General features: G+C 45.1%; 1 protein-coding gene across 2 annotated transcripts in view; it reads right to left on the bottom strand.

Moving 5' to 3' along the window:
- Positions 1-1,031: 1,031 nt before the first annotated feature.
- The window catches only part of TEKT3 (tektin 3), a 35,116-nt gene continuing 11,463 nt past the window's right edge, over positions 1,032-24,684 (bottom strand). For both annotated transcript variants that reach the window (XM_049636919.1, XM_049636920.1), the window contains exons 3-8: positions 22,366-22,449; positions 17,323-17,393; positions 12,639-12,782; positions 10,899-11,121; positions 8,191-8,345; positions 1,032-1,374 (exon numbers count right to left, since the gene is read on the bottom strand). In XM_049636919.1, the coding sequence (XP_049492876.1) occupies positions 1,158-1,374; positions 8,191-8,345; positions 10,899-11,121; positions 12,639-12,782; positions 17,323-17,393; positions 22,366-22,449 (894 nt within the window). In that variant the 3' untranslated portion in view covers positions 1,032-1,157. The remainder of the gene's footprint in view (positions 1,375-8,190; positions 8,346-10,898; positions 11,122-12,638; positions 12,783-17,322; positions 17,394-22,365; positions 22,450-24,684) is intronic.

Below are 24,684 nucleotides of genomic sequence, written 5' to 3'. Positions count from 1 at the left end.
CTGTGCTGACAGCTCGGAGCCCGGAGCCTGCTTCGGATTCTGTGTCTCCCTCTCTCTCTGCCCCTCCCCCGCTCGTGCCCTGTCTCTCTCTCTCTCTCTCTCTCTCTCTCTCTCTCTCTGTCAAAAATAAATAAACATTAAAAAAAATTAAAAAAAAGCACAGGCAGTAAGATGTTGACAAACCTCCGTGATCACTGCTGGGTGTTATGATAAGGGGTGTGTTTTAGGAGTCTGTGTGTGCCTGTGTTCTCTAGTTTCCAAAATATGGCATGCAAATGTTTTTCATTTACAGTAAAGAAAAAGTTACTTAAGCAAAACAACTCCTGAGATACCACAGGACCTCCTGGAATGCAAGCAATGCCCCATTTTGCAGCTCATCCAGGGTCAACGCCTCTGTCATTCCACACCCCTTGACGCTCAGTTCCCTTGAAAAGAGTTCCCCAAAAGAGTTCCCCAAGTCCCGTCGATGGGTTAGAATATGCTTTGCCTTTCTCCCGTCTTTGCCTCTACGGCCACCTCTCTGAGTTCATTGCTCAGTCGTGATTTCATCGGGCCATTTCCCTGCTCGGACCTCCCCCGACTCCTTGACCTGCAGTTGAAGGCCTCCCCACCTCACATGCCCCGCCATCATGAATCACAGCCTGGTCTCCTTAACTAGGGCTCCCAACGCACTGTGTATTTTTCCGCCCGTGTTTTGGCTCAGACTACCCCCAAGGTACCCCGCGTACCCAAGGGTCTTTCTCCTTTTCTGTTTCCTTCGAGGCAGAGCTGAAAATCCACCCTATCTGTGATTCCGGCCCCCACCACCCTCAGAGGAGATACATTTCTACTTCCCAACCCATTCGTGTTACACAGAGAATAACGAGGATAATACAAATAATCCTTTCTCTCTCTCTCTCTTTTTTTTTTTTAAATTTCTCCTTTAGATCGGGTGTCTTTATTTCCTTCCCGTAGCTCAGCAGCCTAGTAAATAGTAGAAAATTAAGGTTTGGAAGGAAACATAAGACTTTCCAGGACAGGACGCTCGTACCTTTCTATCAACGCAATCCTTTAATAAGTGAATAGAGGAGCAGCTGATTTCAGTGCTGCCACCAAAGCCCTGTGGCTTTGGTTCTCTTTCCCCGGCTCCTCCTGGGGGGGGTGGGGGGTGGCGGTCCCTAACAGAAGCCCACCAACCGGAGGGTGTTGGGGAAAGTCTTCCGCATGCTCATGCACTTTTCCTGGTCGATGTACAGGGAATTGGCTTTGACGGCCAGGTCGTGCTCCAGGGTGGCTTTGGTGTGGACCAGCGACTGCAAGGTGTCCTCTGCCTCCTTCAGACGCTGCTGCAAGGTCTGGATGGTGTCGTCCACCTCGTACACTTCATTGACAAGGCTGCGGAGGCAGAGAAGCGCCCGGTTAGGTTGGCGGAAGTCACTCCCCCGAGACCGGCTATGTGCCGAATTAAGGGCCTGCATGGTTACTGGATTCCCACTGGATGGTGGCTGCTGGGCTGAGTCCCCCAGCAGCCCCACGGGGCACCCCGACGTCAGAAAAAAAGGAACCAGTGCTTGGGCTCCCTTGTGGTTGCGGTACCAGGCCGGGGCCACTCCCCTTAACCACACCCAGAATCCAAAAAGCAAGGATTTGGTTGGGAGTTCAAGCCCCACGCTGGGCTCCGCGCTGGGAGTGGATTCTACTTTTAAAAAAATATTATATTTTTTCTTTAATTTTTTTTTTTTTTTTACATTTATTTATGTTTGAGAGACGGAGAGAGACAGAGCACAAGTGGGGGAGGGACAGAGAGAGAAGGAGACACAGAATCCGAAGCAGGATCCGGGCCCCGAGCTGTCGCACAGAGCCCGAGGCGGGCCCGAACTCACGGACCGCGAGGTCATGAACCAGCTGAAGTCAAGACGCTTAACCGACTGAGCCACTCAGGCGCCCCCAAAATGTCATATTTTAAAACAGAGGCAAAACTTGTAAACCTGTGACAGTGTGATATTTTTTTAAATAGTAAAAATGGGGGGGGGGGAATCAAAGCTCAGCTGGACTTTCTTATATTTATTTCATCATCGAAATTATTTTCATTGGTAGGGACTTTACTCAGTGGCTAAAATGCAGCACAAACTGTCAACATAGCCTGGGGGGGGGGACAGTGGGAGGGGTTAGTTAATGGGACATTTCTCGGGTCATAATGCCCCTGCCCCCCAGCAGCGTCCCCAGGTAAGGCCTCAAGTTCCCAGAGTCAACGTACTTGTAAAGGCAGGAAAACATAATAAACAGGAAGCTGATCGTGCTTGAAATCAGCTACAGAACACTGTGGAACAGGCTGTAGTTCCAATTACCTTGTGACGGTAAAAAGAAACATGACACGTTTTTCATTAAGATAAAAGAGAAAAAAAGATTCATTCCATGGAAAAACCTATAGCATCTCCTCAAGTTACATGGGTCAATATTGTTTGAATTGTTTCCTTGAGTATCAGTGAAACTTCCCCAAACGTCTGTTGACCTTGTCAACGGTGAACTGCCTGGTCTGCTCTGAGCCACTGCTCTCTTTTGTTTTCTTTTCTACTGGGGTATTACTTTTATCTTATTCATTTGCAAAGAGCTCTTTCAGTATTAGGCATGCTGATTTTTTTTTTTTTTTGCTGTTTTTTTTTTTGTTTGTTTGTTTTGTTTTGTTTTTGGTCTGCCTTCCTTCTGGCAAATGTTTTCCCTAAGTTGTTTTTTGCCTTTTTGATTTTGGTTATGATGTTTTTATTATACGTATGATTTCAATTTTTTACAGTAAGCCAAATCTTTCCCTCTCTCTCTCTTTCGGTGATTCCTTCCACCGTGTTTGTATTTAGAAAGTCTTTCTCTTCCTGAGGAGCAGTTAAGCAGGCGCTCCTTTACCCACGGATTTGGCCAATTACACTGAGGAGAGAGGACTACGTGGTCACTTAAGAGAAAGAATAGGAAACAGTTTATAAAAAGACAATAATAGGGGCGCCTGGGTGGCTCAGGCGGTTAAGCATCTGACTCTTGATTTCAGTTCAGGTCATGATCTCATGGTTCGTGAGTTCAAGCCCCACGTCAGGCTCTGTGCTGGCAGAGCAGAGCCTGCTTGGGATTCTCTCTCTTTTCCCCCCTCTCTCTGCCCGTCGCCCCCACCCCCTACTCATGCTGTCTCTGTCTCTCTGAAAATAAATAAATAAACTTAATACAATTTAAAAACCAGGGACGCCTGGGGGGCTCAGTGTGTTAAGCATCTGATTTCAGCTCAGGTCATGATCTCACGGTTCATGAGTTCGAGCCCCGCGTCGGGCTCTGTGCTGACAGCTCGGAGCCTGGAGCCTGTTTCGGATTCTGTGTCTCCCTTTCTCTCTGCCCTTTCCCCTACTCATGCTCTGTCTCTCTCTGTCTCTCAAAAATAAATAAATGTTAAAACAATTTTTTTAAATTAAAAAAACAGATAATAATAATGATAGCAACACACTTATTAACTACTTTATTATATATAAATATAGTATATAACATGTATATGTGTATTATATACATTCTATACATGTAGTATATATATATAAATATATATGCATATGTATATACAGTCCTAAGTACTTTCCATGATCAGACAATTTAATCCCCATAACAACACCACAAAGTAGATACTACGATTATCCCCATTTTACAGATGACAAAACCAAGGCATAGGAATTTAGGTAACTCTCCTTATAGTTTTGCATGGAACTAGCCATCAGCTGCTTTTATTTTTTTTTTTAATTTTTTTAATGTTTTTATTTATTTTTGAGACAGAGAGAGACAGAGCATGAGCGGGGAAGGGGCAGAGAGAGAGGGAGACACAGAATCCAAAGCAGGCTCCAGGCTCCGAGCTGTCAGCACAGAGCCCGACGCGGGGCTCGAACTCACAGACTGTGAGATCATGACCTGAGCTGAAGTCAGACGCTTAACCAACTGAGCCACCCAGGCACCCCTTTCAGCTGCTTTTAATTACCGTGCTGCTCCCCTGTCTGACTCTAGTCTGTTGAAAACACAACTTCAAATTTACCAAATTGTAACTAGTGATTCAATATTAAGGTCTTCTTAAAAAAAAAAAAATTAACGTCGTCTTTATTTGGGAATTCATTTGTCAGCAGACTGGAGGGGCACGGAATTAATCAAAATCTACAATAATATAGGGGCACCTGACTGGCTCAGTTGGTAGAGCATGTGACTCGTGATCTCAGGGTCATGAGTTTGAGCCCCACATTAAGCATGGAGCCTACTTTTAAAAAAATTGTCTTAACGTTTATTTATTATTGAGAGAGCGTGAGCAGGGGAGGGGCAGAGAGAGAGATAAACAGAATCCAAAGCAGGCTCCAGGCTCCGAGCTGTCAGCACAGAACCCGACGCAGGGCTCCAACTCACAAACCGCGAGATGGTGACCTGAGCCGAAGTCGGACGCTTAACCGACTGAGCCACCCGGGCGCCCCTAAAAACATAAAATAAAATAGACAGTAATAATATAAAGAGAACAGTGACAATGAACAGAATAAAGATACGGTGTCCCTAGAGATAGAAAGGGATTTCTCCATCATAGAAAAACACCCAGGCCATGAGAAAATCATTATACCAAGGCAACCGTATAGCTTCACAGAACCCTGCAGCTGGAAAATAAATGTGAGAGGTCATCAAGCCCGGCTTCCTTGTTTTGCAGGCAAGGAAATTGAGCTGGGGGACTGATGAACTGCCCTCTCCACAGGCAGGCGGCCCACATGAATTTATAAGCTTCACGCGGTTATCCAGGAAACCAAGAAGGAAATAAGGAGCCTCACTGGCCATAATAAGGAACTGGGTCCTATTTCCTGCCCCTGCCCTCTCCGCTCCCTGCAAGCAAAGCACAGAAGCAGAGACCCGGGGAGCTGGCTTCAGGATACAGGACCCCGTTGGGTAAGACTGTCTCATTCCTATTTGTAATCCCCACAATGTAGGGTTGCCAGGTAATATACGGGATGCCCAGTTAAATTTGAATTCCGGATAAATGTGCAATTTTTTCAGGATACTAGTTTTTTAATTGCAACAGATGACACGCAACATAGAATTTACCATCTTAACCATTAAAAAAAAAAATTGCAGTTTGTTTATTTGAGATAGAAAGCATGAGTGGGAGAGGGAGGGGCAGAGAGAGAGGGAGAGAGAGAGAATCCCAAGCAAGCTCCACACTGTCAGCACAGAGCCCCACGCGGGGCTCGAACCCACGAACCGTGAGATCATGACCTGAGCCGAAGTCGGACGCTCAACCGACTGAGCCCCCCAGACGCCCCTTCTCACTCATCTTTCAAGGCCACATCTCACCCCTGGCTTCCTTGTTCTCCGCAGATCACAGAGAGCTGTTCTGCTGAAACCACTCATTTTGGGAGGGGAATTACAGAACTGAAAAAACATTTTGCGTTCAAATACAAATAAAGCTACCGTCATTTTTTTTTTTTTTTTTTTTTTTTTTTAACGTACCAAGATTATTTAAGTGAAGCAGAGCCTGGTCTGGCCTCCCACCAAAGATGCCAAAAATGTTTTAGCATTGCTTTTGAAAGAACCCCTTCGGAAAACTTGAAATGAAAACAAAAGTCTGGACACGAAAACTGCAATTTTTCACTCACTCCCCTGAGTCCACGGTCTTTCTCGTTTCTTCGTCTACACGGCCAAAGGGTTCCTCTCCGAAGGATGAGGGTGAATAAGGAAAACGATCCCCTCCCTCAGTCGTCATCCCAAATTCCACGGCTGTTCCTCTAGGACCGTATCTTTTGGCAACGACACTTTAACGAGAAATCTTGACGGAAACAAAAGTCGGTTTTGTCCTGAGGTCAGGAAAGGGGCAGGGGCCACAGACATACTGTGGGTTCTACAGGAAGCAAAGGGAGAGTAAATTCTGCGTAGCCCTGAAGGGGGAAGAAGGTAAAAATCACGCAGCCCTGAATGCCTCCTTGTCTGCTTAGACGACTTAGACGGCTGCTCAGAAACCTTTTAAAAAGCAGCCCCTTGTGTGTGGGTCGGATGGCAGTGTGAACAATTTTTGGATCCCCGTCTCCCCTTCTGGTGCCGCTGCAGAAACTCTCAGAGAAGGAAACTTCGCTCAGCGTCCCCGGATAGTATTTTCAGAGAGCCACAACCTGCGAGCAAATCCTAAAGGGGCCGGATGGGCCTTGCTCTCACTCCCGGCGTCCTGGGAAGCAAACGGGCGCTGCAGACTGGCCGTCGGGGGACCTGCCTGGCCTCCAGGGTGGCGGAGGTCAGCTCACCCCGAATAATGCCCGGGCTGCGTGTGGGGAGGGGCTCCCTGGAACCCACTTGGGGAAGCGTGGTGCCAGCCTGGGTGCACTGCTCTGTGATGGCCCGGACGGCCGCCCCGCCTGGAGAAAGGCAGCCGCTCCGTTGGCCTATCGGCTGAAGCACGCTTCTTAGCATCCGACGCACCCGCCGTAGGGGAATGGTACAATCACCACCCCCGTGAGAGGCGGGGAGAGAGATGGTTGATTGGGTTGAATGGGGCTCTGCGGTGCGGTGGGCAAGGACTCACTCTGCGTCTCTACCCGCTTGTGCCTCAGTTTCCTTGTTTGTAAAATGCGGGTAGTCAGTGAGGTCCTGGAGGGCTGAGGACGGGCCCCGGCACTGAACGAGAGCCAAGCAGCCACTCTATCCCGGCCGTCGCCCTCTTTCTTATCTTCACCATCGTTGGATTGTTGGCCTCACAGCCATCTCCCTTGGCCTCCGAGGAATCCACACTTGTGTCTCCGGCCGGGGCTCAAAGCTGTTTTAGCCCTAGGATAAATACTTTGTGATGATGAGGGAACCCCATCTGGGAACCAGGCGGGAGACAAGACCAGCGGGCGGCCGTCCCCCCGCCACCAACCACCGGCACCAGAAAGGAATCTGGAAGTTCAAGCGCAGCCCCTTTTGGCCTCCACTTGCTATAAGTTCGATTTGCTTCCGCACGGGGCCTTTCCTGACCTGAGAAGGGCAATGATGAAATCCAGAAAGAAAAGGCAAACTGGCAGGTGTTGGGAAATTGGACGTGAAGCCAGAATGTGGGGCGGAGCGGAGGGGGTGGGGTGGGGTGGGGGGAAGCTTTGGCCAATTCCCCAGGAACCCATCCCAAAAAGGGATGTTTGAAGTTAAAATCATCATCCTAATCAGATGCATCTAGCGTTCAGCGGCCTCCGAATCTTCCTGTTCCTGTGTATGTGCAGGACGTGATGATGGCCAGCTGCTTTTGATTTCTACTGAGAACAGAATACACTGAAATGAGCCTAACAAAAAGGGTCCTAGGGGACCACGATGATGGTCCTAATGAGGACAAGAGATATTAAATGCCAAGAGAGGCCAATGAGAACAAGTGAGTGAGAGCAAATAGATAGGGGTCATTGGAACTGGTACCACACGCCCCTTTTCTGATGAGTCCCAGGCGCTGAAACACACACAGGAAACAACACTTACAAGAGAGGTACTTATAAGAGAGGTGTTCTGGAAACCCCAGACCCCAGGAGAGTGCAGAGGAACCCGGACGCCCCACTGGCCCCAATGAATGAGCCTCAATGTTTATTATCATTTTTTTTTTTGCATATAGTATTGGTATCATTTCCTTTTTTTTTTTTTTGTGGTGGATTGTACATGCAAAAAACTTACCATTTATTTACTATAAAATTTTTTTTAAGTTTATTTTTGACAGAGAGACAGAGAGAGAGAGAGAGACATAGCATGAGCAGGGGAGAGGCAGAGACAGAGGGAGACACAGAATCCGAAGCGGGCTCCGGGCTCTGAGACATCAGCACAGAGCCCGATGCAGGACTCGAACGCACGGACTGGGAGATCATGACCTGAGCCGAAGTCAGATGCTGAACCCACTGAGCCACCCAGGCACCCCTATCTCAACTGTTTGTAAGCATACAGTTCAGTGGCATTAAATACTTTCAAACTGTGGGGCCTCCGTCACCACCACCCACCCCCAGAATTATCATTCATTCTCAATTGCAACGTCGTGCCCATCGTGAAAAATTACGAACACTTTTGAAGGAGGCTCCTACAGAATCAGCATCACTGTGCTCCGCGATCTGACCGGTGTGAAAGCAGGAAGCGCCTTCATGAAGACCACAGAGCCACCATCGGGCCGGTGGGCTTCACCCCAGGTGTGTCCCCCAGCCTGGCCCTCCTGCCAGGGGCACTCTCCCGCCTCACCGTAGCTGAGCCATGTCCCGGCAGAGCTCTATGTTGGGTCTCCTGGTGCGCTCATCCAGTCTGGTCTGAGCCACCTTCAGGAAGGCGGACTTGTCCTTGATGGCCTTCTTGATGGATTCTATGGTCATCTCAGTCTGGAAGATCTCCTGCAGGGTCTGTAGGGAGAGGAGCAAATGCCTGAGGCTTCTTGCATTTGAGGAGAGGGCCCCTTGCCCTCCCGTGGGGAGGCGGTTTCTCTGAGCTCCTTGATCCGTCCCAGCCCCGTCCCTTGGGAATCTCCGGAGAGCTGACTGTGGGCATCTCTTCCCAGGGCCAGGTGCCACCTGCCAGGTGGGGAGAGTATTTACACGATAGAGATGAGCAAAGACTGCAAATTGGAGCTTCCTTCCCACCCACAACCGCTAGATCACCTGTTGTTAAATATTTAGCAGCACACGTGTGTGCCTAAGGCGGGAGGTGTGAGTGGCCCTTACTTCCCTCCTCAATCAGGACGTCCTGCCTCTTTGTCTTCTTACTAGCCTCATAGAGGCGTTTTCCTGCTGGTGGACGATTTGCCTTGAAGCTAATCAAGTTCAAGTTTCTGGGTGTCTCACTTGCGTGAGAGGAGCACTGGCAGTTTGGGGGTCCTGACTTTTCTCTTTTCGTAAAGAGGGTTCCCCCCGCCCCGAAACTGCATCACCCTGGATCCCTCCCTGGTCTCTTCTCCTAGACCCTGACAATTCTGCCTTCTGCCATGACCTTGACCTCTGCACTCCCAATTCTCCCCATCAGCCCACCACTCTCCCCTTCCTCGGCCACCTTCCTGTGGCCTGGAGACACATCCCAGGGTCACCCAACCTCTGAGTCTCTCTAAGATACAAGATGGCAGGACCAGTGTGTTGCCCATGTGTGTTTACCCCCCAAAGTGCCCAGCATAGTACTTCGAATGCAGCTGGTAGGGGCTAGGGGCTGAATGCTATTCTCTTCCACAGCCCCCCAAAAGTTCCTGTGTCCAAATCCTAACCCCAGTGTCTCGGAATGTGATTGTATTTGAAGAAAGCGCCTCTCAGAGAGGCAATTATGTTAAAAAGAGGTCATTGGGGGGAGGGGGGGCGCCTGGGGGCTCAGTCGGTTACGCATCTGACTTCTGCTCAGGTCACCATCTCACAGTTTGTGGGTTCGAGCCTCACGTCGGATCCTCTCTCCACGCCCCCCCCCCCGCCCCTTCCCCACTCATGTGCCTTTTCTCTTTCTCTCAAAAATAATTAAAAAAAAATTTTTTTTTAATGAGGTCATGAGGGTAGGTCCTAGTCCAGTACGACTGGTGTCCTCATAAGCAGAGATTAGGACACGAGCAGGCACAGAGGGAAGAGCATGGGACATATAGGGAGAAGATGGCCATCTGTAAGCCAAGGAGAGAGACCTCAGAAGAGACCAACCTTACCCTGCTGACTCTTCAATCTTGGGACTTGCAGCTTCCAGAATTGTGAGAAAATCGATTTGTGTTGTGTAAGCCACCCGGTCTGTCGTGTTTTGTTACGACAGCCTTAGCCAACTAATGCAGAAGTAAATACAGGTTCGTTGAACAAAGGGACTCCGATCATGCGAGCCTTCTAGAGGCCTTTGGAATAGCTTCGGACTGCCCCGTGGACACCTTCCCACTGATGTGTCCTACCGTGTGGCTCCAGCCTGCCTTGGCAAGTTTCTCTTCCCAGGACACACGCCATCCGTTTACAGACCTGACCTCCGCCTCTGACCGGCCACCTCCTGAGGCTTTGCTGGAGACGTCACTCCGCCTGAATGTTCCCTTCCTTCCCCAGACCCCGGCGACACTTTCTGTATTTAGTATCTGGCGACCGCGGTTTATAACTTTCTATCGTTACTGATTGTTCATGAGCTTCCCGTGTGTCGCTGGGAAGCTTCACAAATACAAGCTTCCTGGGGACACGACGGACTATCTTACTTCTCTCTTCTGTAGCACGCTGCCCGGCTCAACAGATCTCCTGCCCAAAGAAGACACCAGGAGAAGGGGACTTCAACTGCTGCCATCCAGGAGAGCCTGGTACCCCCAGGGGGATAATATCACCTTCCAGCAACATGGCTGAATGCGTCAGGTTCTTAAAATAAGAAATGAAAACCCATACGCAGCATAATCCACAGAAATCATAACGGTTCCAAGAGAGACGCAAAAGAAAGAGCTCCTTGTTTATCTTGAAACACTCAACTTCTGCTGAAATCCTTCATTTTATTGTCATCGTAAAACGTTTATGCTTAGAGCACTTTAAGAAGTTCAATATCAGAAACACTTTGAACCACCTAATCATTTCCTGGTTTGGGTTTTGTATGCCAGAAAAAGGGCCTGAAATAATTGAACAGAAAACATCCCTGCCATATGTTCTAATAATACATTTGCTTCCTAGTTACATCCAGCGATCCATTAAACTTTAACCATAATATTTTTGTTTCTATTAACTACTAGGAACCTTTCCATGCACAGTGCATTCTTTGTATTCCAAACACAAGTGGATTCCGATTTCATTTTGACACCTGGCTACGTGGCTAAAATAAACGGCGTGCTTTGTACTGGCTTTAATTTTTCTCAGTCTGGATGGCCAGGAGGTCATGCGTCTTACGGCATCTCAGCGGCAGCGGTGAGAGATTTGTGATCTCAGAGCCCCCTGCCCCATCTATCCGGGTCAGCCAAGGGGTACCACGGGCGCTTGATTTACCTTCGCTAAGTGAATCTGAATCTTATTTTTAGCATCTGCAGTCTCAGCAATACGATTGGTGAAAGACAAGTTCACTTTGTTGAACTGATTCCACATCTCATTGGCAGTCACAACCAACAGGTTGTGAATGTCGTCCCTTAGCTTGGAAGAGGCCGCTCGCGTACTTTGGGAATGGAGAACATTGTCATCCGTAAATTTGGCCCAGGACTCGGGCACTGAGACCCTGGAGGGAAAAAAAAAAAAGTAGAATCATACGTGGGTGACAAGGATGAATCGGCCTAGATGGTCTGCAGGAAATCATTCATTTTGTGAAAGACAGAACCCCATAGCAATGAATCCTGGTTTTATTGCCTAAAATATAAACATCAGAGCAAAGCTTGTCGAAACTTTTCTTAATTGTTCCTTATTTTCCTGCTAATGTTTCTGTAAATCCAAAGCATACACTAAGTCCAGTCGGGAGGCCTGGGGGGATTGATGAAGGGTATCAGCGTGTTGAGTCATAAGAAATGTGTCTCACTGGCCCACTAAACATATGAAGAAACATCCAACCTCAGGAGTAATCAAGGAAGTACTAATGAAAACAGTAATATAGTAATAACCCTTTATTGGAATAGCAAAGAGTGAAGAGAATGATAATGTTGTGGTGAGCATGTTTTAAACGTGTTTTAATGTTTATTTATTCATGGGGGGAGGGGCAGAGAGAGAGGGACAGACAGAGAATCCCCAGCAAGATTCCCCGATGCGGGCTCAAGCTCACGAACTGTGAGATCATGACCTGAATCGAAATCAAGAGTCAGATGCTTACCCAATTGAGCCAGCCAGGTGCCCCAAGGCAAGGAAAATATGCTTCATTTCAACTGTGGTCATGGTGATACAGGCATAGAAATTGGTCAAAACCCACCCAAATGTACACCAAATGTATTTCAGTGTAGGTGAATTTCACTTCAATCAAGTTGGGTTTTTTTTTTTTTTTTAAAGGGAAGGATTGGAAAAAGACCATGAACCCAAGACTGCATCCAGGGGCCTGGCATGGAAACCACTGATGGAACAAGTTTAATGTTCAACATTTAAAGCAGCAAGCAGTGATGGGGCGCCTGGGTGGCTCAGTTGGGTAAGCGTCCGACTTCGGCTCCGGTCGTGACCTCACAGTTTGTGGGTTCAAGCCCCAAGTTGGGCTCTGGGCTGACAGCTCAGAGCCTGGAGCCTGCTTCAGATTCTGTGTCTCCCGCTCTCTCTACCTTTCCCCCACTTGCACTCTGTCTCTGTCTCTCAAAATAAATAAACGTTAAAAAAAATTTTTTTTAAGCAACAAGCAGTGATGATAAAACAGGAAGCTGTTTTTTTATCCCACAGTTTCTGCTTCAAGTAGCTGTTATTTTCACAGGTAGAACTATAAACAAATATTCTTTTTTTGAGCTTTTAAAAATATGTATTCTTGAAGTACAGTGGATTACAACGTCCTAATAGTTTCAGGTGTACAACACAATGATTTGATGATTCTATACATTACTCAGTGCTCACCACAATAAGTGTAAACAACAAATATTCTTTTACAAAATAATACAGGATGCAAGAGTCAAGGCCTGACGGAGAAATATGCACGCTTACTGAAGATCCGTCCAAAGCAGGGAGGATCTTTTCTCTTCCCATGTTTTCCACTTCTAACCTGCATCATTTTGAAGGGAGAGAGAACGAATCAAATGACGTCAAAATCCTAGAAGTGCTTCGTGCCCAACTTACGTCGCATCGACCCTCTCCACTCCGCGAAAGTAGCTGACACCATCCGACGTGTTGCGCAGATGGTGGCATTTATCGTCGATTCGGTAAGCTGCCTGTTTGTCACTCAGGTCCTTCTCCAGCTCGTGCTGGGAAGCTCTGTTAGCTCTGTTAACACCGAGTGGGGGAAACGGAACTTCAGGTTTAGGCAACAATTTGATATGAGGAAGAGTAAATACCCTTCTGTGCAGGGACCCATCCACCACTGTGGTCTGGGTCTCTCCTCTCGCCCACAATGTCCAGCTTCCCAATTAACAGGTACCCTCCCCGAAGGTGTCCATACATGCGAGTAATTAGAACCCTGCCCACACTGCCCCTCCCATGGTGTGTGGTGGGGCTTGGGAGAGAAGAAGTGCAGACAAACAGAAGGTTTGAAGCCCTGAGGCTGGGGCCCATCTTCCTCACACAAGCCCTGTTCCAGGAAGGATACTGGTTTAAAGTAATCTGTCCACACCTGTGCCTCTCTTTCCTTCTTCTTTTCCCTCTTCTATATCCTAATCCCCCCATTCTTTGAGTCCCACTCTGTGAGAAGTTTTGAGACATTTAAAGCCAGCTTCCCTCCATCTAAAAGTGACTTCAGTTTGTGCTCACGGGAGGCTGAAGAAGTTTGCCAGGAGATAGAAACCAAGAGTCAAAATTCAGCTCTGGGGCAGGGGAGAGAGTGCTTGAAAGCAGATCAGGAATTGGTGGCCCCCAGGCTCATATGCTCCAGCAGCCACCCTTCTGGGAAGGAAGAGACTCTCAGATGCATGGTGCTTCCTGCTCTGCCAAACAGAGAAGAGACCCAGCAGTTCACCACGAGAGAGATGGGCCCGTGGGGTGGGCATGGGTGACGGGTGAGCCACATCTTTACTCAGGCAGCAGTCGATTCAACAAATGCCTGAATGTCCACTACATGTCAGGCACTGTTCTCCAAGCCTGAATGCATCCATGGACAAGGCAAACATCTCTTCTCTAAAGAAGCTGACATTCTAGCAGGAGGAGACAGGCAATACCCCTAAGGAATAAGGAAATCGTGTGGTTGGTTAGCAGAACAAGGCAGAAAACAAAGCAGGGAAAGGGAAACAAGAGTGTGAGTGATTATTTAAATAAGATGGTCAGAGTAAGACTCCTTAAGGAGGCAGTGTTTGAGCAAAGACTTGCAGGAGGAAGAAATAGATCAGGCAGGACCTTGCTGGGTGTTGGAAGGAGTCAAGTTTTGTTCCGAGTGAAGGGAGAGACCGCTGATGTACAATTTTAAAGGATCATTTGGTGCTGGGTTGAGAACAGACAGCAGGGGACAGGTAGACCCATTAGCAGATGGGTACAGTTAAGTTACGCAGGAGAAGGATAGTAGTGGCTTTGACCAACGGGGTAGTGGTAAAGGAGGTGACAAGCGTTCGGATTCTGAGTGTTTTAAAGAGAGAGCCAATCTCTCCTAGAAGCTTAAACATCAATGGAGAATAAGGAGGTGACATTGAGTAATTGGAATAGCAGAATTCCATCAACAGAGATGGGTGAGGCTGTGGGTGAGTAGGCTGGGGAGAAAACGGAAGTTCAGCCAGTACATTGAGCTCAAGCATCCATTAGACATCCAAGTGGAGCTACCAAGGAGCTTGTTGGAACTTGGGAGAGAGGTCTGGGATGGAAATAAAAATTGGGGGATCATTGGCATCTAGATAGTATTTGAAAACGCAGGACAACTGGATGGTCTTCATCATTTCGGTATTCCTGGCACACAGAACGGTCTTGGCATATGGAAGCCATTTGGTAGAGCCTGTGTTGAACTGACTAGACTAATCCCAGCTGCCTGTACCTTTAGGTAAGTCAACTGACCTATCAGAGCCGATTCCTTTTCCATAAAATGGAAATGAGGGTAGCAACATGCCAGTAGTCTGCATTTTGTGACTCCTAAAACAATCTTGGGAACTCTAAAACACATGCAAAAGTTGAAAGATGGGAGAGTTGCCTCCCCTTGCTATTTCTGCGTTCAGTCTCCTGCTTTGGGTTCTTCTGTTGAAACTCTAAGATTAAGGCCTTTCTGACTTGTGGTCTGGGACCAAGATGCCCCATAGCCTTCCTCTCTTGGGCTGACATGCCCTGGACTTCCTCTGACCTGACCTCAGAAACTCCCTTAGGAAGGTGTTAGAAGCAGCATCCCATCAACCTATCTTATAACCCAAGATGGGAAAAATCCTGGATGCCATATTGCTGCCTAATGACATTCCATTTTCAACTGAGATCCAAATTGAGGCCTTTGTTGTGTGTTCCAAAGCAAATAAAGTTACAAAACTCTCCTCACATCGCCTTTCCTGGACCAAGCCCAAAGACCATGTAGGCAACCCCACAAATCCTGGAGAAACCCACCCAGGAAATGAGGTAGACATTCTGCCCACTGCGTATGAAATGAAAGCCACGGTCTTTAAAGCATCGCTAACAAAGGTTCCAAACGAGTGCACGTGTGGAGACACAACTTTCTGCAAAGGCCTGAACAGGGCCAGGAATGGCTGGGAATGAGACAATTTATAAATGAGACTGATAGGAAGATGTGGCTGTTCCACAGTAGAACAATCTGGGCAAGAAGCTTGAAAAACATGGAAGATAAGCTGCAAGGTTTTAGGTTATAAAGAAAACAGGATTGGGAACTGGACCTGGAGAAGAGAGAACAGACATGATTCTGTGAACCATGCTAAACTGTGGTTCTGTGATTCCCAGGGAACAGAAGCCAAGAAGTAATATCAGAACTGCACTGCCTTGTGGTTACAGCTCAGGAAAACTGTATATGGTCAACCAAACCATGTACAGTCAGTCATCCTTAACTAATCTTCTACCTCTCCTCAGCATTTCTGTACTAAAGAGCCTTTCCAATCAGACAGAGAGAGAGAGAGAGAGAGATCTCAGCCATCTAAATCTCGCCAAACTTCAGAGCATCAATCCTGATGGGCACAGTGAGCAAACAATACAGACACTATGGATACCTCTATGACACTTAGGTATACCCTGTAGGCTATCCCACATTATCCTTGATAACATTAATATAAGCAGAAGCAGCCTCTCCTTTGGATGACATATTCGATGCTGCTTTCCATGACCCATAACCAGATGAACATTAATTTTTCTAGTCATGTTAGGGAAGAGGCTCAACCAATGTGTTTTCTATGCTGACAGCTGTTTATCATTGCTTAAGACCTTCCTTTGATTATTATTCTCCCTTGTCCCAACCCCCACCATAAGTAGTAAATACCTCCTATCTGCTATTGCCAAGAAAAGAGGAATTTGTATTCTGGTAGAGAGTAGGATGGGCGAACAATTGTAATGCAATAGGAAGCAGTCAGTGCTGTAACAGCACGACCAGAGCACTGGGGAGCATGTGCCAGGGACCGTGGGAGATCAGGGAAGTCTGAGTCTTTAAGGATTTGTGGAAATCACCATTAAAGTGAACCACAATTCATTACTTCTCCAACTGTTGGGCTGAATATATACCAGTCGCTCTCTCATCAAAGAATGAAAGCCTGAGTTGAAAGAAATCTTAGCCATGTCTCCAAATTAGGGCAGAAATCCTTTCTTTAGCATCTTAAAATGATTTCTTTAACTATGAACTTAAAGCAAGCACTCCAGGGCACGTGGGTGGCTCAGTCAGTTCCGGCCCAGGTCATGATCTCACAGTTTGAGTTCAAGCCCTGACTAGGGCTCTGCACTGACAATTCCAAGTCTGAAGCCCTTCCCCCACTGGTGTGCACATTCTCTCTCTCTCTCTCTCTCTCTCTCTCTCTCTCTCTTTCTCTCAAAAATAAATAGAAATTTAAAAAACCTCATTTCAACCTCCAAATAAAAATGTATATGGGAATGTAAGCTGGTGCAGCCACTCTGGAAAACAGTATAAAGTTTCCTCAAAAAACTAAAAATAGAACTACCCTACAACCCAGCAATTACACTGCTAGGTGTTTATCCAAGGGACACAGATGTGCTGTTTTGAAGGGACACATGCACCCCCATGTTTACAGCAGCACTATCAACAACAGGCAAAGTATGGAAAGAGCCCACACGTCCATGGATGGGTGAATGGATAAAGAATGTGGTTGGTATATATACACAATGGAGTATTACTCGGCAATCAAAAAGAATGAAATCTTGCCATTTGCAACTACGTGGATGGAACTGAAGGGTATTATGCTAAGTGAAATTAGTCAGTCAGAGAAAGACAAAACTCACATGACTTCACTCATATGAGGACTTTAAGAGACAAAACAGATGAATATAAGGGAAGGAAAACAAAAAGAATATAAAAACAAGGAGGGGGACAAAACAGAAGAGACTCATAAATATGGAGAACAGAGGGTTACAGGAGGGGGTGTAGGAGGGGGGAGAGGCTAGATGGGTCAGGGGCACTAAGGAATCTACTGAAATCATTGTTGCACTAGATGCTAACTAACTTGAATGGAAATTTAAAAAAATTAAATTAAAAAAATTTTTTAAAAATGTAAAAAAAATAAAACTTTTTAAAAATAAAATAAATAAAATTAAAATGTATAGGTGCGCATGCACGTGTGTGTATGTGTATCCATCTACAACAAATCCTTACATAAGACGCTAAGAGAAATTTAAACAGGAGGCACAATAGCACAGTTTGGAGACGTGATTTTACGTTGTATATAGAGTTACAACTTACGCAAGTTGAGCGATGGCCTTATCCAAATGAAACTTCATCCTTTCTTCACAGCACAGAATAATGTCAACCTCCTATGCGATTAAAAAACAAAACACATTAACGTTTTTCATCATCAGGTACAATATCCAACAACGTGACAACACATCAATAAAGGGCAACTTGGTTCCTGGGGGGAAAAAAAAGAAAGCGTCAAATAAAAACAAGAGAACAGTTTTTACATCCACTTAATTACCGACATCCCCTCATGATGCTGCAATCTAAACATGAGAATGAGAGTTTCCCTTTTCTGGGGCTACCGGAAAATTACATGAAGGAACTAGTCAGGACGGGGATCAAACTGTCGCATTTTTCTTTATTTTTATCTCTGGTCCTTAATCAAAACAATCAAACGGTACGTAAATACAGACATTCTGGTGAATTTAACGCAGGCTTCTTTTATAACTATTCTTCAGAGACGATAAACTGGGGAGACAGAGGAACAGCCAATAAGGGACTTCCCTCTGGCGGGGCATGTAACCTCCAACAGACCCAGCTCTTTGGTCCAAATGGAAACTTGACCTCCACACCAGGAGGCCAGCCCTCCCTCGGCCCTGCCTGTGCCCTTGCAGTTCAGCTCTCACACTCCTACAAACACCTTTGTAGCCTCTCTCCTTGTCCACGCGCATGGCATTCAGATGCCGCCAGGATACATGCACTATTACATAGCATGTGTTGTATCACAGATGTTTTAAATAAACATTTCTCACTTCCCTCTGAAGATCGTGTTCACATAAGAAAACCCAGAAACCCAAGACAGCAGCAAGAAGACATTTCAGGGGCGCCTGGGTGGCTCAGTCTGTTAAGCACCCAACTTCGGCTCAGGTCATGATCTCACGGTTTGTGAGTTCAAGCCCCACGTCGGGCTCTGTGCTGATGGCTCAGAGCCCGGAGCCTGCTTCGGATTCTGAGTCTCTCTCTCTCTCTCTCTCTCTCTCTGCCCCTCCCCCACTCAGGCTCTGTCTCTCTCTGTCTCAGAAATAAATTAAAAAAAAAAACATTAAAAAAAAAAAGAAGAGAGAGAGAAGACATTTCAAAAGCGCCCATGGTCATTGCTGCCACTACTTCAAGCACAGAGTGATCACACTAGACACACTTATTTGTGGCCTGCCTTTTCACTTGAACCTTGAACGTTTCCCCATGACATTAAACAATACCGTGATGAACACCCTCAGTCAATATTTGGACACCACCAAAGGGTATGCCTTTTGTCGAGGTTTTGACAAATACAGCCCAACTGCCCTTCACAGAAGCCGTGCCCCTGTATAACCACAAGTGAGGGTACACCTCATTACCTCACCTGTTACGTGGTCACCACCAGATCTTCTCCATTGTTCCCGGGGCGACAGGACCCCTCCCCCAAACAGCAAACGTGATGAAATTAATAGTTTGACTCATGTTTGCTCATTGTTCGGCTTTCTTCTTTTGTGAACCACCTGTGTCTCCACTTTTTCTGGGGCTTTTTTTCTTATTAATTTATATATTTAAAATGCAATCCTTTCCCATCACAGAAGTCATAACTGTATACATAAATACATATAGTATTAAAATATATGTATATTTTTAACTAGTTTGTCCCTTGCCTTTGTATTTTCGCGTAGTGGTTTCGACACATAGACAGTCGTGATTTCTATAATGTCAAATCTATTAAATATCCCCTTTTGGTATCTGCCTTCATTAATTTGACTATAAAGGCCTTCTTCACTCCAGTATCAGTTACTACTCAACTATATAGTCTTCTCATTCTTTTTTTAATGTTTATTTATTTTTGACCGAAAGAGAGAGAGAGGGAGAGAGAGGGCAAGTAGGGGAAGGGCAGAGAGAGAGGGAGAGCCACAATCCGAAGCAGGCTCCAGGCTCCAGGCTCCAAGCTGTCAGCACAGAGCCCGACGTGGGGTTCGAACTCACAAACCGTGAGATCGTGACCTGAGCCAAAGTCAGATGTTCAGCCGACTGAGCCACCTGGGCGGCCATTTTTTTTCCCTTAGAGAAGACAGCACACAAGCAGGGGAGGGGGCATAAGGAGAAAGAGAGAGGGTGGCCAGCAGGGTGGGGGGGTGGAGAAGGGTTCATGGAATAGAGAATGCCTAAAACCAAAGACCTTTGGAACTGTCCCCAGTGTTAGTTTATATATTAATAGGTACTCAAAGGTTCATTTGGCTTTAACTAGGTCAAGGAGTTAGCCTGGCCTGGGAGGACCAAAAAGACGGTACCCTGATCGGTTCCCCAAGAGAAGCCATTCTGGAAGAATCTGATGGCTGTCACTGATTGAATGTGAGTCAGAGTCAACAGAGTTCACAAGAAAATATGCCGAGGCACCCGCCTTCACGAAAAGCAGGCCTTTTAAGACTATTTCTTGTCTTTGCCGGTGCTTATTTAATTATTCTAAAAAGGTAGAGTCGTGCTGGTAAAAAGAGAAGATATGCTAATATTACCACTTGGAGTAAGATATGGGTGCCCTCGTTACTCGAATGGCAATGACCAAGGTACCCCTCAACTGATGAACCATTGTTCTAGCTGCAGATTTCGTTATCTGGATATAAAGCAGCCTCTGCTACTGGTCTAGACAACATTATCGTTCTCGAACTGGGAAGGGACTTGTAACTCTACTATATATTCAGGATACTCTATTCCTGATCACTCGTGTGCAGCAGTTGGGGTCTGTGGCTTTTACAAAGTAGATTGTGTGGCCTCTCTGTAGTGGCCAAATTTCCCTGAGTTTCTTATTTCCACTCATATTTCTTTCAGAGAATCAGGCAGTGAAGAAAAGCAGAAGAGCCAGGGACAGTCTTCTGCTTATGACCCTTCACAGCAAGAGATCACTAAAAATAATTTAATACAATGTTAAAAGGAACCCTGATAACTTGCGAGGATACAATTACTGATGGCCAGGCTGTTAGCTAGTCCAATTGCCTTTCTTACCAAGGATTCATCTTTTACCAAGGACCAGTCACGGAAAGGCCAACCGGTGGGACCCAGCCAAGCTGAGGCAGAAATTCAGCAGGTCAGAGTAGGAAATGAGAGGGAGAAGGTGTAAGAGCCAGACAATGGAAGGTCCTAGAGATTCGGGAGTCCGGGAAGAGATTTTTAGCGGACAGAACCTCTGGTGATCACGAGTAGTATGGATCCGAGCAAAGGGAAGATATTTGAGGATTCTGCATAAGCCAGCTAGGAAGGAGGACCAGTAGGGAGAATGGAATGGGAAGGAGAGGGCTGGGAATCAAATCAGAGGAATAATTTACAGGAGCTACAGACTGACTACAAAGGGTGAAGACGGTCAAGCGATGGCACCGTGCCTGGAGAACTGTGGTGCCGAAACTAGGAAGGGAAAGGCTGGAGGCATCAGGGTAGAAGAAAAGTACACTTTTAAGCTTCATAAATAGGAACCAAAAAAAGAGGTGGGGGAGGGGTGACAGGGTTATAACCCCAACAGAAATACATTTCTGGGACTTAGGGACACAGGACTAAGGCATAATAGAGAATCTGGCCAAAAAAAAAAAAGATGAGGGAGGGCTCGAGGCACATTGTGGCTGACATCTAAAGGAATGGCAGAGATCTTCTGGGGGTAAGTCTGGGAAGTGAAGGCCGAAGAACTCAGAACTAAATCACATTTAATTGGTGGAAGGTTTGGAATATATATATTATATTCATATATATATATATTCATATATATGAATATAATATATATATTGAAATATATAAGGTTTAGAATATATATATTATATATATGAATATATATATTGAAATATATATATAAGGTTTGGAATATATATATGTGTATATATATATTCATATATATATATCTCAGCTTCTAGATGGCAATTTGGCTATATATCAAAACTTCCCAAATGCATATGCCTTTTATCACATCGATTACGTCTCTTGAAATGTGTTCTAAGGAAATAATCAGAAAAAGTACAGTTATCAATAATAATATTTTTGTACACTGCAGTGTTATTAAAATAGCAAAAAAAGGGGGGGGGAGTGAGAAAGGGTGACAGCTTCACTATTGAAAAAGAGAGGACTCATTTTTTTTTTTTTTTAATGATAGCACCTTGACATTGTGGAACCCAATGCAACCCTTAAAATCACACCTTCATGTATATCTAATGCTATGGGAAAATGACCCCAATAGAATTCTTAATTAAATAAAGCACTTTGGGAAGGGAAGGATAACTAGGCAGAGCACACAGGAGTCTTAGGGAAGTGAAAATACCATATACATCAGTGATGGATATGTTATGATACCTTTGTCCAAACCCATGGAATCTACACCACCAAGAGTGAACCCTAAGGGTAAAACTGGACTTTGGATGTTAATGATGGACCAGTGTAGGTTTGTCAATTGTAACAAAGGTACCACTCTGGGGGGGGGAGGTGCTAGTAATGGGCGGAGGCTGTGCCCGGATGGGGACAGGAGCTAATTGAGATATCTCTATGCCTTGCCCTCAATTTTGCTGTGAACCTCAAACTGCTCTTAAAAAATTAAGTCCTTAAAAAGAACGGTGGTGCCTTCCCTACAACCATATCTAAGAATAAACATCATTGAGCATTTATCCAGAAAAACAACCCACCACAATTCAAATTGTGTACACAGTATCATTCAAATCTCGAAGACCTGTTTGTGTGTCTTTAAGTTGGGTGGTGCCTAAGTACGACTAACAAAAAGAAATTCTCTGAAATTCTCTGGATGAACTGAAATTCTCCAAAATTAAAGGTGATTTCTGTCCAGCTGAACTTCAGATGATTTTTTATCTTTCTTTATCCTATACTGTATCTTTCAAACTCTCTTACATCTATTGAACATATAATGAACATATAATAAACATCTATTACATGTATAACCAAAAAAAAAAGGTGTCTTTTGTAAATGCTATATACATTTGGATACTATAACTTCTTACTTATAAATGGCTTCATGTAATATCATTTTTTGTTTGTTTCTATACATTAAGGACATGTTTACAACTACATTTCTCCTTACTGTTGCATTTCCCCCATATTTACCGTCAGTAGTTGGATTTCCACATCGTCATGAACTAGATCAATTCCCATTCTCTTCTCTCGATGAAATAGACATTCTCGGGCTACCTACAGATACACAAAGAACAGAAAGCACTAATCCAAACTGACTAAAATCAGTGACCAGCAGCTCTAAGGACCTATTTCTAAAACAAGTCAATGGACACGCCCAATACCAATTTTTCAAGCCATTTTCTTGGGAATCTAGTATGAGACCCACCGTGACAACTAAGAAACTCCCTACTGCTAGTTAAGAGATAGAGTTAGCTCTTCACATCAGTGTGAAAAAAAACTCTAATTTGGAAAGTTGACAAAATAAAGCACATGACATTTACGTGATTCCCACAAATTAGCATCTGAGAAAACTACTTAGCATTAATTCTTCTACAGAAATAGTTCGACAACCTGAAACATAGTTTTCAAGATATTATTTCCACATATTTTCGACTGAGGGTGAGGAAGAAACAAATTATTACCTTTAAACACGCCAAAATATTTGTGTAGCCAAAAATCTTAATGATTATTTTTCAAGTTCCATTTATTGTTTCCTAATTACAAAAATAACATGCCTTGTCCATTAAAGAGAAAAAATATAGAAAAGTAGAAAATGATCTAGCTATATTCCTATCCCTGTTTTGTTTGTTGTTTTTAATTTAAAAAAAGAAAGGTTATGGAGCACCTGGGTGGCTCTGTCGGTTAAGCGTCCGACTTCGGCTCAGGTCACAATCTCATCATTTGTGAGTTCAAGCCCCGCATCGGGCTCTGAGCTGACAGCTCGGAGCCTGGAGCCTGCTTCGGATTCTGTCTCCCTCTCTTTCTGCCCCTCCCCCGTTCACAGTCTGTCTCTCTCTGTCTCTGAAAACTGAATAAAAGTTTAAAAACAATTTTTTAAAGAAGGTTATAATGCCCTTACAATTTTAGAGTATGCTTTTTAGGATTGACATTAAATGGTAGGCTCCAGTCATAAAATATTCTTCGAGACAAAGTAGGTTAATGACTCCAGTGGAAAACAGCTTGGATTGCTAACAATAAATTATGTATGAAAGAACATTATGTAAATGTTAAAATACTCTTTTCCAAAGACTATTTCTTGACATGGAACAACTGTATAATCTTAATCTTTTAAGCATAAAATATAATAGCATGTATACTGTAATCTGGACATAGTGTCACTGAACAAAATCTTTCAGTGAATGCATATTTTTTAATAGGAAAAGTCACATTTACTAGAAGATGGATTAAGGGGTTGAGAGGAACGCTGATTACTCTAATGTGTATCACTAACCTGCTTTTTGTAAGTTTCTACTAACCCACAGTCTATTAGGACTCTACTAATCTTACCAGCCACATAGAAAGGTATCGATCTCCCATACTTTGGCCAACTCTAGATGTCATCAGTTTTCATTGTTGCAGATATGATAGGCCAAAGATGGATACATCATTGATTTAATTTTCATTTTTATCCCTGAATTTTAACTTTTTTTTTTAATGTTTTATTTATTTTTGGGACAAAGAGAGAGACAGCATGAGCAGGGGAGGGGCAGAGAGAGAGGGAGACACAGAATGAGAAGCAGGCTCCAGGCTCTGAGCTGTCAGCACAGAGCCTGACGCGGGACTCGAACTCATGAGATCAAGACCTGAGCTGAAGTCGGATGCTCAACCAACTGAGCCACCCAGGCACCCCAACTTTTTTGCTCATATTAGTTGATCATCTGTGTTTTCCCTTCTGAGATGTACCTGTTCATGTGACTAACTCTAATCTTAAATTTTTCTTAATGTTTTTTTTTGTTTTTTTTTTTTTTGAGAGAGGGACAGAGAGCACGAGCAGGGGAGGGGCAGAGAGACAGGGAGACACAGAATCTGAGGCAGGCTCCAGGCTCTCAGCTGTCAGCACAGAGCCCGACATGGGGCTCAAACCCATGAACTGTGAGATCATGACGTGAGCCCAAGTCGGACGCCCAGCAAACACTAATCTTAATCAAGACCTTCTCACACTGTGCTGATAGTAAACGTTCTAGCACACAGGAACATTCGGACAAAAATTGTATAAAAAAAAATATTCAAATTAGGCCCATCTCACTGAAAGGATTACTACTGAAAGGAAGAAACTGAATGTGCTCTGGAAATTCAAGCATAAGTGGCTGTCACTTCAAGGATACTCTGAAGGTCAGGTGGGATGCAGAACAGACCAGGAATCCTCAAAATGAGCCAGAGCGTGAAGAAAGTATGGAAGGGCTTCCGATCTTCAAAAAACATTTCATGACAAGTAAATTTAAAAGGACATCGTTCGTGCACCGTCACTCT

Source organism: Panthera uncia, chromosome E1 (genome assembly GCF_023721935.1).
Source record: "Panthera uncia isolate 11264 chromosome E1, Puncia_PCG_1.0, whole genome shotgun sequence".
Taxonomy (NCBI): domain Eukaryota; kingdom Metazoa; phylum Chordata; class Mammalia; order Carnivora; family Felidae; genus Panthera; species Panthera uncia.
Note: the sequence above shows the minus strand (reverse complement) of the source record. Positions and strands in the feature narration are given on the sequence as shown.